This window comes from Anticarsia gemmatalis, chromosome 7 (assembly GCF_050436995.1).
Source record: "Anticarsia gemmatalis isolate Benzon Research Colony breed Stoneville strain chromosome 7, ilAntGemm2 primary, whole genome shotgun sequence".
In the NCBI taxonomy this organism is placed as follows: domain Eukaryota; kingdom Metazoa; phylum Arthropoda; class Insecta; order Lepidoptera; family Erebidae; genus Anticarsia; species Anticarsia gemmatalis.
This window is the reverse complement of record NC_134751.1, coordinates 4,435,944-4,452,765: the sequence shown is the minus strand read 5'-3', so window position 1 is coordinate 4,452,765 and position 16,822 is coordinate 4,435,944. Positions and strand designations below refer to the sequence as shown.

General features: G+C 33.8%; 1 protein-coding gene across 1 annotated transcript in view; it reads left to right on the top strand.

The window, feature by feature from the left end:
* The window catches only part of LOC142974320 (uncharacterized), an 82,550-nt gene that overhangs the window by 47,556 nt on the left and 18,172 nt on the right, over window positions 1–16,822 (top strand). Inside the window, exons 4-5 of the mRNA XM_076116570.1 lie at window positions 13,658–13,743; window positions 15,206–15,313. Of these exons, the coding sequence (XP_075972685.1) occupies window positions 13,658–13,743; window positions 15,206–15,313 (194 nt within the window). The remainder of the gene's footprint in view (window positions 1–13,657; window positions 13,744–15,205; window positions 15,314–16,822) is intronic.

Here is a 16,822-nt window from a genome sequence, read left to right as displayed (position 1 = left end):
GAGAGAACATGATACTCTGGTTTCAATGACTTATATAATTATGTAATTACATATAAATGTAGGAAAACTTTTGGGCTCCGTATTTTTAGGACAGATTTTCTTCCTATAATTAAATTATTATAAAACTAAAAAAATCACCTCGCCGTAGCTGCCTGTTTATTCGCAATAAACTTAAAATCTTTTGATACATTTTATGCAATTTTCATCAATATATAGTGATTCTCGAGAAAGGTATGATTTTTTAAGGTTTACCTGCCACCTGGTGTAATCCGGGCAAAGACAGGGTCGGACACTAGTAAAATAATAATTTTGGCCATTATAATAGATTATATCACATCTTATTCCGCGGCGAGAGGAGACTTTTGCCCAGCCGTGGGACATTAATACGTTATCAAACATTAATTATTCTTGGTATTAAGAATAAACAGTTTTAACGCTTTTATAAATGAAAATCTGTCTACAAGTATTTAAAAAGAGATTATACTGAAGAAAAAAATATAATTCCCATAAATAAATAATATATTATTATATCGGTCTAACTAAAGGTCAATGAAGATGAAAAGTGACGTGTGAACATATCGCCATTTTATTTCTCAGATAAATAAGAAATATCACATTATTATTAGATGGGTCAATATCCACTAATAATATAGTAGCCGAGTGGTATAGCAGTGACAGCCGAATGGTATAGCAGTGACAGCCGAGTGGTATAAGTTGACACCTCCCACGCAAAGTGGTCGCAGGTTCGAACCCAAGGCAACACACCAATGACTTTTCGAAGTTATGTGTGTATTAGAAATAATTGTCACATGCTCCGACGGTGAAGGAAAATATCGTGAGGAAACCTTGCATGCCTAAAATTTGTTTAATACATTTATTGAGGGCATGCAAAGTCCCCAACCCGCACTTGGCCAGCGTGGTGGACTCAAGGCCTACCCCCTCCCTCATTACGGGAGGAGACCCTTGCCCAGCGGTGGGACAGTAATGGGTTAAATTTATAATATAAATTCAAAAGTGTATATTACAATCCCTTTTTACACCAAAACGGCTAAATCGATTTATACAAAATTTTGTAGAATTATAGATTTGATCCCGACTCCTATGTATTATTATTCTAGGTTATAGGATATATCCTAAGTCCCCAAACCGCACTTGGCCAGCGTGGTGGACTCAAGGCCTAACCCCTCCCTCATTACGGGAGGAGACCCTTGCCCAGCAGTGGGACAGTTAAATTTATTTATTTTTATAGGATATACCTGTATTTATGAAATTCCATTCAGAAGTAATGCGGAAAAGAGTAACAAACGTACTTACATGCAAACCTTTCCTCTTTATAATATTAAATATACTTAGATAAGAAACGTTCAACGCGAGCAAAGATTCCGAGTATTGTGTTGTAACCTAAATATCTACGTCAACCAAACTCTGCAATAACGCAATTCTCTACAGTCGGTATTGTCGAGTATCGAGAGTTTGACATTTAAGATGTACTGTCAAAATAGTTTTTACGGAGACCGGTAGGGACGCTGATCAGTAGCTCGATTCTCTCCTGCTATCGACTACCGACACCCGACCTGTCATCGAGAAATTTTGTATGAAAATCTGATCAGCGCCTCTGACGGGTGTCGTAGAAAATATTTTGGCAGTAGGTACATTCTAAATGTCAAAATTTCGATACTCGACAGTACCGACTGAACAGAATCGCGCTACAGTACCTCGATTCTCTACCACTATCGACTACCGACAACCGGCTAGCTATCGACATTTGACATTTAGAATATACTGCCAAAATGTTTCCTACGACACCCGTCAGAGGCGCTGATCAGATTTTCATACAAAATTTCTCGATGACAGTTCGGTTGTCGGTAGTCGATAATAGTAGAAAATCGAGCTACAGATTTCCTGTAAAATTTATTGCTAACTAGCCGGTTGTCGGTAGTCAATAGTAGTAGAATATCGAGTTACAGTTTTCAAAACCGTCAAACTGCCATTCTTAGTAATAGGCAAAATTTGAAACCATTGTATCGGAAACGTCTGTTCTAAATGACCACAGAAGCGAAATGTTCGCAGTGACAAAAATGTTCCGGCTCCGGTATGTGGAAAATTGGCTGCCAATGAAGTACCGAGCTTATTCAGTTACTGTTCCGTTCTGTGTGATATGCTATAAAGAAACGATTTATGACAAAAACTTGGTATTGCTTTATACTAATGTATGTATGTTTTCAGATCTTTAAAACTATATAACGGATTTTGATGAAATTAAGCTTGAGATTTTTCAACTGAGTAATATACTTAATATTTTTAACAGATCTCATTTGTTAATAATGAAATAAATGATTTTTATGATTTTCGGCATATAAAAACGTATACGGACATAGGATCTATTCTCAAAATATCCGGCTTTTTTGAAACAAAACTGTCCATGTCATCTAATACTATTTATTCATCAAATTCTAAGGAACACATCACACAGAATAACATGCATTAATCAATATGGAACTCCGAGCACATCATAATTAAATCACGTGAAACATATAATGTAAGGAGTAAACATTGTAAACCAAACATTAACAGTTGAGGTTCCCACGTCTACACACTTGAGGACTTTACACATAACGTTAACGCACCGGTAACGCACGTTGAACGTAATTGAGACGCCTAAAAAACGCTGGCGACGCTTTGTAAATGCACAGAGTGCTCGCGCTTGCATCATTACACACGAGTAGATACGCTCGTTTAATCGCGTTAGACGCGCGTTCTTCCTGCAATTTTATACATAGGAACGCATAAATATTATGTTACTACTCATTGATGACACGGTGAGAATTTAATCATAATAAATATAAAACTTAACAGTTTTGCCATGCACCCCACCGGAAGCAGCCTGCAGTCTTCTGGTTTAGGGTAACCGCATCCTATAAGATCCATTATTTTACTTCCTAAAGCATCACACTCGCACAGTGTTTCATGGTTTCTGCTTCTTCATTGCAGTGCCTGCATTTAGGGTCATCTATGGCTCTTATCTTAAAATTTAATTTAACTTTAAATTTAGAAACGCGTTTTCTTAATTTTAAGTCACGTGTAAATCATTAAAATTTGGTCTTTTTCAGCTTGAAGTATTATGATAATTACATATAATAACATGTCCTTTGGATATTCAGCTATGTCGTATGCATTTATATCGATTTCAATGCGTTTACTATGCGTATTTATTGCGTTCAACGAATTAAGTTAGCGTCGTGTGTGAAGTTATTTTAAACTCCTTCCCTTCAGTTCAATTTCCTGCTGTAATCAGGGGAATTATGAACACCACTGCGAAACGAGAACGCCATTTTGATATAAAGATATTTACATCAATTTTACACAAACTGGTTTCCCGTCGGAGGCCAATTTTAAAATTTTCGCTCTCCCCGCTGGAATATATTTCATATTTTATTATGCTACATGTTTAGTAATAACCGCGATGTGGATTGTTGAAAAGAGTTAAGTATTTAATCATTTATGATATAGAATATTTTGAATCATAGGTCAAGTTCGAAATCCTGCGTCTACGTTCTTTATAAAATTTCGTAATATATTTCGTAGAATTTGGAGAATTTCCTAAATAGAATTTGATAATTAACGATAAATAAAATGTTTATTTAATGATAAATAAAATTAATTACACTAAACAACGACTTAAAACTAAGGATTAGCAAAATTTTGGATTCAGATATATACGTTAAATTAACGATAAAATGCCTAGGATAAAAAAACAATTATGATTGACTTTTGAAAAGTATCATTGCCTATATCCTAGATCTCAACTATCTCTTTACATGGTTAAGTAATTAAGCCACGAAAGCATGACAGATAAACATACTTGTAATATTGGAAAGCATTCCAACCGTTTTTCGCATCAAAATCCAACCTAAACACGAACAATTCGTAGTCACATATTTAGTAGAAGATAGAAATATATTATGCATGTGTCGACGGTCGGGTCGGGATAAATGATAATGGTCGGCTGACAAGTTTGCCTTCACGGACGGGGGTATAAATCTGAGTGCGTGGTGCTATGAGTGAATGAGATGATAGTACTGTTATTTGAGGCTTGTAAATGGTATATAGGGAATCTTATTTTGACTACTTTAGTGAAAATCGATAAAACATTTGAAAACATTTATTACGGGCATGCAGAGTCCCAAAACCCGCACTTGGCCAGGGTGCTTAAGTCAAGGTCTAATCCATCCCTCATGCGTGAGGACACATTTGCCCGGCAGTGGTACACTAACTGGTAAAAAAAAAGCATTTTGAGCCGTAAAAGCGTAAGAAACCGTCAGACATGCATTCACTTAGTAAGCAGATCTACTAGCAGAGCTAGCCTTGCGTTTAAATAGTTAATTCACATTACGTCATTGCATTTGAACGTTATTGGTAATATTATGCATGTGTTGACGGTAGGGTCGGAATAAATGACGGAGGCATAAGTCTGAATGCGTGGTGCTGTGAGTGAATTAGTGAATGAGTTAGGATGTTGGGCTTGTAGAACTTTATCACTCGGAGTACAGGTTAAGCAGTCGGTTTTGGGCCTTACTTCTTATTAGTCGTGTCGGTTAACCGCCAGACCAGGTATTGAGAGTGATGTAATAGAGAGTGTACCTAATACCTTTTTACTTAAATGAATTATGTGAAATTCATTATAATATTACATTTTTGTAGCTTTTTCTTCTTCACCTACTTGTTATAAAGTGGTATAAAATACTATAGGTACGAAATAGAGTCAAGACACTTTATTTAGAAAGGTTAACATTACAAGTTGTCGAGTCATTATTTATTTTCCTAATGCCGCTAAGCGATCAATAATAATTCTTACATTTCACAATATGACGTAACGTATTGCATAATATTATTGAAATTATGCAGCGCTTAGTTTTTGCTATAATTGGGCTAATTCAATAGTTTTGTTCAGGCACCCGATGTAATTTTATCTAAAAAACGTGAAGGAGTAACTTAACAAACTTAAATACACATTATTTTGACACTTTATTTTTACCTCTACCATGATTTTTTCTCACCTGAGGTCATTCACCTTTCAAATAAAAATGCAAATTCGTCGCGTGGAGAGTGTTTGCAAATAACTTGGTATGCGTTTTGGATTGAAAGCAAATAATGCAAGGGTTTTACATTTTATATTGCAGTGAGTGACCGTTTATATTGAATTTCAAATGGACTTTCATTGAGCTGATAAATTGGTTTCTTTGAAACTAAATTGAATACTAGCGGATTATAGTTTTGTTCTAAGGAATGGTATTTTAAAATGCTAGAGTATTGTTAGCGATGAAATATCAAGCGATCCGATAAGTAATTCATGTTTGTATAGCCATAGTAATATGAAAATCATTGTAATAAATAAGATTTAAAGCATTAAATCCAAAAATGCAGCTGTTTTAAAAAAAACGACAATTGGGACATAGGATGTACTTGATTTCGCATCGTCAAGTCTTCATCGTAATTCAAATCGATAAATCATTTTTTATTTTATTTAGGGGATGCAAGGTCCCAAACCCGCACTATGCCAGGGTGGTTGACAAAGGGCTAACCAATCCTAGTTCAGCAGTGGGACGCAGTAATGGTTTAAAAAAAGCATTTTAGCCGTAAAGCGAAAGAAATCTTCAGACTTGCATTCACATTTAGTAAGCAGATCAAATAGCAAAGCTTTGCGTTTAAATAGTTGATTCAAATTTCGTCATTGAATATGCTCATTGCTTTGAAACAATATTGGTAATAAATAACACCGAGCTATTCATAGTTTGGGAAATACATAGATAATGCACGTCAGATTCTTATATGATAATATGCGTTATAAATGTATTTTGTGCTCATTATTGAACGTTTGGTTTAATGTAATTATTCTGTTTTGTTGTTTTTGAATTACTGGAATCGGTGAATGCTGAATATTTACTCCTAAAAATATTTTGTCCTCTCGTCGCCGTCGGTGAGATGTCAAAATGAAACACATACTTTGACTGTTATAAACATGTTTATTTGGTATCTTTTTAAAATAAAAACAGTATTATGCTAGATAAAAAAAAAATTGGTTGTGTCTTGGGCCAGAACTTCAAAAAAACATGAATGGTTAATATTATAATAACCATACTATATTTTTAGAGTGGCTTTGACAAGAGATATCATAGCCCGTGTTATATTTAGACATAGCGAATAACATTTCGTAACACGACTATCCCCTTAGGGTAAAGGCAATATTCCTTTAGTACCTATATGTATGACCTAGAATTTAAGTACCATACTAGACGCACTCTACCTCTCAGAGATATCATTAGTTTTACTACTCCTCTTCAATAAAAGCCTCCTAATATTACCTAGCTTTTCACTCGAAATAACAAGATGTACAGTCGTGAGCAAAAATATGGGTTCGCTGTTACACATGGCCTGGATTAGCACATGAATACTTTTGACCCCGAAAATCTTTGCGCGCGTATTAAATAATAAGACAAAGTGTTATGTAAAATATACTATAGATTCTTTATTGCTCAGTAAAATACAAAATAGAATAAACAGAAAATATAAAAGGTACATTCGGCGGCCTTATCGCACTGGGCAATCTCCTCCAGGCAACCGTTGCCAGGTTTACGGATGCATAGAAGTAAGTTAGAAAGAGTAACATTGCAAACATATTTCTTCTCAAGACTGTATCAATGCTTTGAAATACTCGTAGAAAAAACTATAATTGAGTTTTCTCGAAGAAAAATCTAAATCTGGTAGAAATTGGATCTGTAATAAGAATTGATACAAAAACAAGAAATGTTATTATTAAAGTTATCTTGTTAGTAATTGATATAATACATTATATTCTTTGATATGCGGCTTATAATCTTAGATATTTCTACAGCTGATCATCAATCTATCAAAAGTAAGTTTGGAGAAATGACATAATAATAAAGTATGTAGCAAAAAATATGCATATAACAGTATTAAATACATAAATAGTTTTGCTCGTCACTGTACAACAAGATGCTTCGAAATTTTTCGGTTTTGTAGACTTTAACTAAAGATCTTGTTTATCTAAACATCGTGTAGGCGTATAAAATCCTACAAATAAATTCCTAGAAAGCTTGTAAAAGTGAAAGGCTAAGTACAAAACATAAATCTGGCTAGTTTTATGCCTGACTTTAAGGTTGGGTTCAATGTTGTTCTAAATGATTATGAAATTTGTTACAATTTTGAAATTGATAATAATAAAATGACTGTGTTTTTTTTCTCTGAATAGGTACATTTATGCATTATATTAAGCCTGTTTTACATAAAGGTGTAAACAGAGGTTAATAAAATGCACTCATGTATTGCCGTTAACAATATGCGAGTCTGTTGTCATTTACCGGGCACATTACTAAACTCAGTAGCTCGGAGTTTAGTAGAGTGCTCGGTATTAAGCTCAGCCCGTTTACATGGGACTAACATTGTAAATAGCGAACCATGCGTGTATTTCACACATATTAGGTCAGGGAAAAAGTCTTTTCGCATTATAGTATGTAAGAAGTTGTAATTAAATCTCTTTGGCTTCAAGAATCACAAATGAGTACACGGTTCATTAGGTTTCTCTCAGTGAGCTCGTGAGGTACTTAAATATCGAGCTTTTTTGTGTAGAGAAAAGATTTTATTACATGTTCATACATACTTTAATGCGAAAAGACTTTTCCCCGACCTGATATATATCGTACACCTCTGCCTGCCTACATCTGCGAGTGGAAAAGACATGATATCATGTTAATAGTTTTTTATTACTTTGTTGTCATGTTACCACTCGGATAGTTTATCCGACACTTATCAATAGACCGTAAAACTAGCCCTAAGGGAGCCTAAATTGTTAATATTATTCTATAAAAAAACGAAAGCAAAAATCAGAATCTTTATTTTCACCTAAAAATATTGTAGCAATATTTTCTAAGCTCGGGCTAAGCTGTTTAGCCTTCGCTTCTCGAAAATCCAATTTAACAAGAAGCATAACGAAACTCCAGACAAATTAGACCAGAATACTATGATAAATGGCTTAACTACATAATCCTAGGTATTAAGAACTTGTAACCCGTTGTAACGCGCCGTGATGTAAATTATATACCCATGGGAAGATGTAAACCGTTTTTGAGGCTTAATTATTATTATTAATGGGATAAGGAATTTTATTACTTCTAAGGAAGGCTTTAGATAATAATTGCGATCACAGCCTGTCTTATCTAGGCCGACTCGTCAAACAATCCAAAGGTACAATGTATGTGCACGTTACTTTTCTTATAAGTACATAATAAACGAGATAAAAGAAATTTTGTATATACTTACTGAAGAACCAAGGAAGTAGGTCTTAAAATAATTCGCGTTTTCTCTGTATATTCATTTGAATACCTCTTATCAATGTTTGAAACTCCACTTCAATGTAATCTCTGCTTTAAAACGCTGCAATAATTGTTTCGCTAATGCTCTTCGCAGTATTGTGTACCTCATTATGCGAAGAATCGTTATATTCATGAGTACGTAGAGAGTTGCCAACCGCTCTTCACGTTATGCTAAATATTTCAGATTTCGGATTACATTGTTTTGTAAGTCAAGAGTTATTGAGCTTTATGATGTGGAGTTTGGGATTCGTTGTTTTATTTTATCTTGTTAGGAAATAAAGGTAGAAATTTTTGAAGGTCAAGGTCATTCAAGGTCAACGTCGTAATCAGGCCAAGGTCATCAAAAGACGATTGAATTAATCTTTTTTAATATTCCTATATTTTTTTAAATCTTTTTTTTATGAGTAATTCCACGTTTACAATACACATTTTTTACTAAAATTTCTTGCGCCTAAAATACTTATTAGCTAGAAATGTATATCTCTGAAGTATCATACATCAAGAATATAACGTTTCTAAAATTACGAAATCTTACCAAAACAGTATCAAAAATACGATCTCAGAATTCCCTAAAAGACACTTCCACATTACCGAGTAATAACCCTGTTATAACAGAAAAGCTGCGGCCGTAAGACAAGATGAATAAGAAATTCTCTACTGGAAAGGTTCTTTTGTATAATTCATTTGCGGGAACATAAGTACATCGTGTGCTGTATAAGTAGGGTCAAAGTCTTTTTGCACGAAATGGTTCGTGTATTAAGGTTTATGTCGGTCTGTAGTAATGTGTTTCATTACTGAGCTTTGAGTTCTGCTCTTGAGTCGGAAGTCTCTCTGTGAGAAGAATTTTTGGTGGTTTTTGATTTGTGGTATAGGATTTAAGCAGAATATTACTGAGAGGAAATCAGCTTTCTCGACATAACGTTAAATTAAAGTACAAATACAGAATAAATAACAGTCATCGTCAAATATTATTTTCAGTTGTATTATCATCATTATCCACGCCCTTTTTGAAAAATATTAGCATATCCATAAATAGCAGACCTGCTAGTTAGCGATTATTAACAGCTGTTAAACGATCAGTGATTTAAACAACCTTTTGCCAACATTCCAAAGACGGTTGACCGCTTATTGGTATTAGAATTGAACACTTACGTGATTCGAATTTATTAATTTTAGTGTCAAAATAATATCTCCTGACATGACGATTAGAACGATTTTTACTCTGGGTTGAATTTGCCCTTTTATTTAACAAAAGTAAAATTTATTTGACATAAAATACACAATATAAATGTTTTATTACCATACATCTGAAAATAAATACAATAAAGTCTCTGAAGGATGAAAGGTGAAGAATTCTCATTATCAAGCCGCGGTTGGAAGGAATTCGAACAATTGTGTTAATGGAGGACTCATGTCAAATATCTTTCGCATTGTTTTGAGATAAACGGTAGGATAAAATGTATTTGAGGGTGAAGTCAAATGTTATGAGTTCGGTTGAATAATTGTTGCTTTTAGAGAAGTTTACGTGCGTAGGTTTCAGGGATTGATATTTGGTAATGTATGGGAACACATACAAAGACATCACGGCTATTTTATCTAAAGGTATTGGCAATGTTAGTCAGTTATAATAAGGCGCAAGGTTTCTGCCATGTACCGAGCTTTATTTGCTACTAATAATATAAATGTTTAACATGCATTAAAAAGTACCAATAGCAAATTTTTCCCCACTCGAATCGGCCCTGAGGTCACGTAACCGGCAGTTGAAGCCGCATGAAAAATTTAAAAAGATAAAAATCGGTACATTTTAAAAATAAAATGCAACGATTTTCATCGTTGGTAAAATTGTGGAAATAAAAACAAAAGACTTTTCTTTTTATCTTAAACAATCCCCTTTCGGTGTTCTTTAGTTAAACGAACTTAGTTAAAACATTGTATGCAGTAAGTTTTTCCTACATTTAATTTTATATTCTAACACTTCTTCCTATATCAACTAAATATTTATGATGTCATTTCCTACTTACCTGTAAGAAAATTGTTATAAAACGGGGCAAAATAGTACAATTAGTTAAACTCTACGTTTTCTATGTACATATAGGTTCAACTTTTTAGGCAATTTTATGACCCACATATGTAATAGCGATTTATTCCAATACATGTATATGTTACTGTAAAAGCCCGAACGGTGGTAAATCCTAAGATTTTCCGGTAAAACCTAAGATTTACCAACTCTCAATGGTAAAAGTCCGAACAAGCCAGAGTTTAAAACCTATGTTACGATATATAAAAAAATCCTCCTTCATAACTATGTTTATAACTATTTCATGGTATAATTATATACTGTGACATAGTTATAAAGAAGGAGTTTTGGGCAAAGCGACATGGGTAGGTTAGGTTAGAATTTTTTTAACTACCCAGAAGGAGGAGCCCCGAGAAGCGGGGCTCCGGCGACATCTCGATATCATCAAGTGAATATAGGTAAAAGTTCGAAATAAAAGAATTGTTCGGACTTTTACCATTGCGAGTTGGTAAATCTTAGGTTATACCGGAAAATCTTAGGATTTACCACCGTTAGGGCTTTTACAGTAACATATATAACACGATAATAATTAAAACTTTCTATTTTATTCCATTATTCAAGACGCGCCAGAAGTAAATAAAATATTTTTTTAACACACAGGTTATTTTAATAAAATTTCATGCAGATATTTCTGAGAAATACACAAAAGATAACACAAACGATTGACGGCTGACTGGCAGCCAATATCAAGAAGCCGAACAAAATAATAAAAATATAGCTCTGAGATGAACTGACATGTCGATCCAAATGATTGAGCTCATACCAAACATTGCGAAGAATCAAACGCCAAGATGGTTATAGATTAGGAATGATTTATGAATAAAATTCTAAAGAAAATTTCTTGGAACACATTCCGTACACTTTTTAGATACGAAAAAGAAATATTTACTCCCAAAATTCGCGATCCCAATTCAATTTTGTCGAATTATTGTCATTTTATGAAGGAATCTCCGTTATTTGAAAAGAAAATTAATCACATAGCTCCTGTTTTTCCTGAAAATCTGAACTTGTCGCTAGCTGTTTTTTCAAAAACCTTTTATTTAAACATATTCTGTTCAGTGATATCTATATAAAACTAATAGGCACTTTATAGGCTACGTATTTGAAATAAATTCGTCATTCACAATACCGTTTAGGAAAGTCTAGACTGTCTAAATTCTAAAGCATAGCAACATTTAATGAATAGTTGAATACCCTAAAATTTAGGGCACAAAATAGACGAAATCCCAATTATTTCAGACCTAAACTTGGAAATCACTATAATGTTGGAAGTAATTTTAATTATAAATCGTATGAGTACAAATTCTACCCAATTATCACACAAGGTCGATCACAACATCCGAAGATTAGAAGCTGAGCGTGTTTATCTCAATTTTAACATGAATTACACACGCCACTGCGTAATCCTACCCGTTCTGATCATCGTACCGCGAAAATTGGTTAAAAACTTTAAATAAAACATCACAATTCAATTGAAAACTCAGTGATGCCATCAATTTGCGTAAAGTCGTTCACAAAGGAGCTCAAGGCAGCTTTTTAAAAGGACAATGCATCGGCTCCGATGCTTCTCACTTGACGTGAACCCATTATTCCTATTGAATTATAGTGAACTAGAATCCAATTCACGATCCCGATTTGCAGGATTCTAGTCGGTATCGTGCAAATACCCTTGGGGTTATCAATGTAATCGATTTTGGCCAGATTTGTTTGTTCACTTCGAATAGATTACGTGACGATTGTTGGAGTCTCGATTGCTTCCAACTTGAGCTCTTTCGAGTGTATTCTATAAATATCTTGGGCATTTATTGGAATTTAGTTTACCCGTTTCGTTGTAATCTACTTATGTAATGTTTACTTGTAAAAGGGTTAAACAAGCAGACGTTTTATCTATGCCGATCTTTTCTGGGCTACGTTTATTTTAGGGTTTCATTTCTACTTAATCCTTGAAGGTATCGTTACTATTTTATGTTTATTTACCTTTAAAACTTGTAACGTTTAATGTACAGTGACATTCTAAAGCTTTGAAAGGTTTTATTTTGGGACACTGAGATGTAGCCAGAAGTACACTAGGGGAACAAATTGTCCCAGGACATTTTGTCGGCGATATATTTCCCGTGTCTGGCGACATCGCGCGACTTATGTCTTGTAGCGACAAGCGTCTTTAGTGAAGTCTGATAGAATCGAGCAACTTCACCCGACAACGCCAGTGACACATGTCAACATTTGACCCAAATGAATAAAATATGATTTGATTTTGATTTTAAAATTTTTTTTCCTTTTGAATTCTTCACTCAAAAACATTAGATAAGTAAAGAAATATGAACTCAATATGAAAATTTTGAATTGTGCACTAAAATGTTGAAATGCGTCCAATTGCGGGAGTCAGCAGAACGGGAGCAAGTGATACGACACAAACAACTGTGATTATGCAAATTACTTTGTGTACGATGCACGACATATTTTTCGTATAAATTTCAAATTATTTTATTTGAGACGCATGACTTGTTTGCGTGGCTTTCATTATCTATATTTCTATACTAATATTATAAAGCTGAAGAGTTTGTTTGTTTGTTTGAACGCGCTAATCTCAGGAACTGCTGGTCCGATTAAAAAAAATCTTTCAGTGTTAGGTAGACCATTTATAGAGAAAGGCTATAGGCTATATATCATCACGATACGACCAATAGGAGCAGAGTAGCAATAAAAAATGTTACAAAAACGGGGAAAATTATTCAATAATAAAAAGAAAGTCTTTTTCAATCACTCTCTTAACTTATTTTTGTCGATTCTCATATTTTTTGGTACTGTTGGGTAAGATTTGAATAGTGCTAAAAAACAAAGTCAATGACGTTGATTTTATAATTTTAAGAATAATTTGATTTAATGATTGAATTTAAAAATGTAAGATTTTTGGCTGTTTAATTTTCAGGTTTTTCTATATTATGATATTACTAGCTTTTACCCGTGATTTCGTCCGCCACCTTAATTTTCCCATTATGCGTCATTTTCGCGGGGTAAAAAGCCTATGTCCTTTCTCGGGTATCAAAATATCTTCATACCAAATTTCACGCAAATTGGTTTAGTAGTTTTAGGCGTGATTGAGTAACAGACAGACAGAGTTATTTTCGTATTTATGATATAAGTATTGATTTTTCAAGCTTTGCGCTAAAACTGTTTTCTCTTGTTTCAGGTGTACAGATAGCATATTTTGCAATCATTGGAACACAGATGTTCATGATTGTACTCAGCATATTTCTCTTTTATGGAATTTATAAAGTAAGTATTATTTTATTTAATAAATTAGAAATGTTTGTAAATCATAATTACACATGCAGACGTTCTTTCTTGTTATCTATCTATACTAATATTATAAAGCTGAAGAGTTTGTTTGTTTGTTTGATTGTTTGTTTGAACGCGCTAATCTCAGGAACTACTGATCCGATATGAAAAATTCTTTCAGTGTTAGATAGCCTATTTATTGAGGAAGGCTATAGGCTATATATCATCACGCTACGACCAATAAGAGCGGGGTAGCAACGAGAAATGTTGCAAAAACGGGGAAAATTATGACGCATTCTCTCTTATATGACGCAAGCGAAGTTGCGCGGGTCAGCTTGTTTAAGTAATAAAAAGATTCACTACATATTTCAATTACATAAATCTACACCAAATAATTTTCGTCTCGAAATAATGTTGTACTTTTATGATATTTATAGTTAAACACACCATAAATATTGATCAAATGAAGTGATCTTGAAAAAATTAACTCTTAAGACGTCAAGTAATAAAATAATATAAAAAAAATGAGCAGGGTAAACATTATTTTATCTTACAAAATTGTACCTTAATCCATTCTTCCAATAACAGTGTCTAATATAAAAGCACACAATCAAAGTGTCGGCCTTCAGACTACTTTATGGAAAATAAAATAGCTGTTTGAGAGACATCGTAAAACTTCAAATAAATGTTCTTTTACCTAAGCTCGTAGGTACTATACAAGTTTAGCAGTAAGTTCTAATTAAATAGCGTATCAGTTGTTCTTGGTTATATTATTAAAACGTTATTTTACAAGACTTTCATTACAAAGACAGCGGTTGAGTTGTATTTTGTCTTAAGAAATAGCCTTGTGATATGTTTTTATTATAGAAGGTATTACCATTCAGTCTTGTAGAAACTTTAAGGCCTGAAACTGTGTAAAGCGGACGTCTGAAACAGCTCCTGTTCGGGCCTAATACTCTTTTATTCTCTTATCATAGGTGATAGTGTGAAGAAGTATATTAAATTCAGTCAGGATTCGTTATTAAAAGTGTAAGTCCCATGTAAGGGCAAGTCTGTTTGTATATACCATCTTTACCACTGCGTTACGGAGGTCGTTTAAATATGTCGTAGAAAAATCAAAATAATAAACGTTCGTAGATTTATTACATACTAGAGGCCGTCCGCCGCTTCGTACGCGTGGAAACCCTTCCCGTGTGAATCCCGATCACTCGGATACTCCTGGATAACAAGTCTTCAGCTACCTATTTACCAAATTACATAGTAATCGGTCTATTAGTATTTGCGTAAAAGAGTAACAAACATCCATACATACATTCTCACAAACTTTCGCATTTATAATATTAGTAGGATAATAATAGGAAATAATAGGATTCCCCTGCTCACTTCTCAAATAACAAATGTAATATTGTACATATAAAAATACACATTTCTAGGAAGTAATAATATATTCTTTTTACAGGAAAACGTAGCGTTCCTGGTGCCGTGGGTGGTGGGTTGTATGACGTTCATGGCGCTTGAGGCGATGGCCATGGTGTACTCCAATATCCTTAGAGATCACGTTAACAAGGTAATTTCTATAAACATGCGATATTCACGTGATTAAGATGCCTTCCATACGTGTTATTAGCATAAAGATTGTGTACGAGTGACGACATTGAGGTTTTACTATACTAATCTATACTAATATTATAAAGCTGAAGAGTTTGTTTGTTTGTTTGTTTGTTTGAACGCGCTAATCTCAGGAACTACTGGTCCGATTTGAAAAAATCCTTCAGTGTTAGATAGTCCATTTATCGAGGAAGGTATAGGCTATGTATCATCACGTTACTACCAATAGGAGCAGAGAACCAGTGAAAAATGTTACAAAAATGGGGAACATTTTGACCCATCCTCTCTTATGTGACGCAAGCGAAGTTGCGCGGGTCAGCTAGTTACTAATTATATTTCTTAAGGTTTTATACTGTTGTGCGACTGACTTCTAAGAGGGTCATTTTCACATATGAATAAGAATTATTTTCTAAGTTTTTAGACTATTGTCCAGGACGAGGAAAAATATGAATAGCGGAAACTTAGGTACCTAAAATTACACAATTTAAACACGCAGCTTTTAGATAAACCCTTTTGATTGATTGAACATTTTCGATTAAATGTGTTAAACCATTTTTCATCTTGTACATTGTTACGGCGAAATAAATAAATTAACTAATTATCATGTTTGTAAAGTACAGTAACCTCACTTGCTACCATCAACTTTATAGATTGCCCCGTGCAAGATTTTGTGGGGATGGTATACAAAATTCATAAATTTGACAGGACTTAAAATTTTCTTGGGATTTAAAATATCTATACTAATATTATTATTATAAAGCTGAATTTGAAGAGTTTGTTTGTTTGCTTGTTTGAACGCGCTAATCTCAGGAATTACTGGTCCGATTTGAAAAAAATCTTTCAGTGTTAGATTGCCCATTTATCGGGGAAGGCTATAGCCATACCAGTAAAAAGTGTTACAAAAACGGGGAAAAATTTGACCCATTCTCTCTTATGTGAGTAAGCAAAGTTAAAGCATACCAGTAAAAAGTGCGAGTCAGCAAGTTATCGATACATGGCCAACTGATAGCAACTCGCCCATAGCCGGGCTTTCACTAATTTGTTGTTATATCAAACAATATACTCACTATCTGCTGACATTCAGGCAAGACATCAAAGCTAAATAAAAAAGTACTTGTTTTGTATTGAATACAAGCAAGTGAGGCCAAGGCTAGGGTACAATTAAACAGTATCAATTTGAAGCTATTAACTAAATTACGAGACTTACGTGTCCAATACATTCGGATATACTACCGACGATATTAACACGGACATGCATAGATCGTAAAAATTATATGTAATTACTTTTTTATGGTTTGTTTAGTACCTACAGTACCTTCGTTTTTTCATAGAGTAAAATTGTACTTTAAAGTTACTAACATTTGATCTAGAATTACTAATATATCATTATTTATGTAGAATAACGCAAAATAGTCATGATATCGCTTTAGGTATTATAGCAACGGAAAAGAGGGTCAGTTTAAATTTC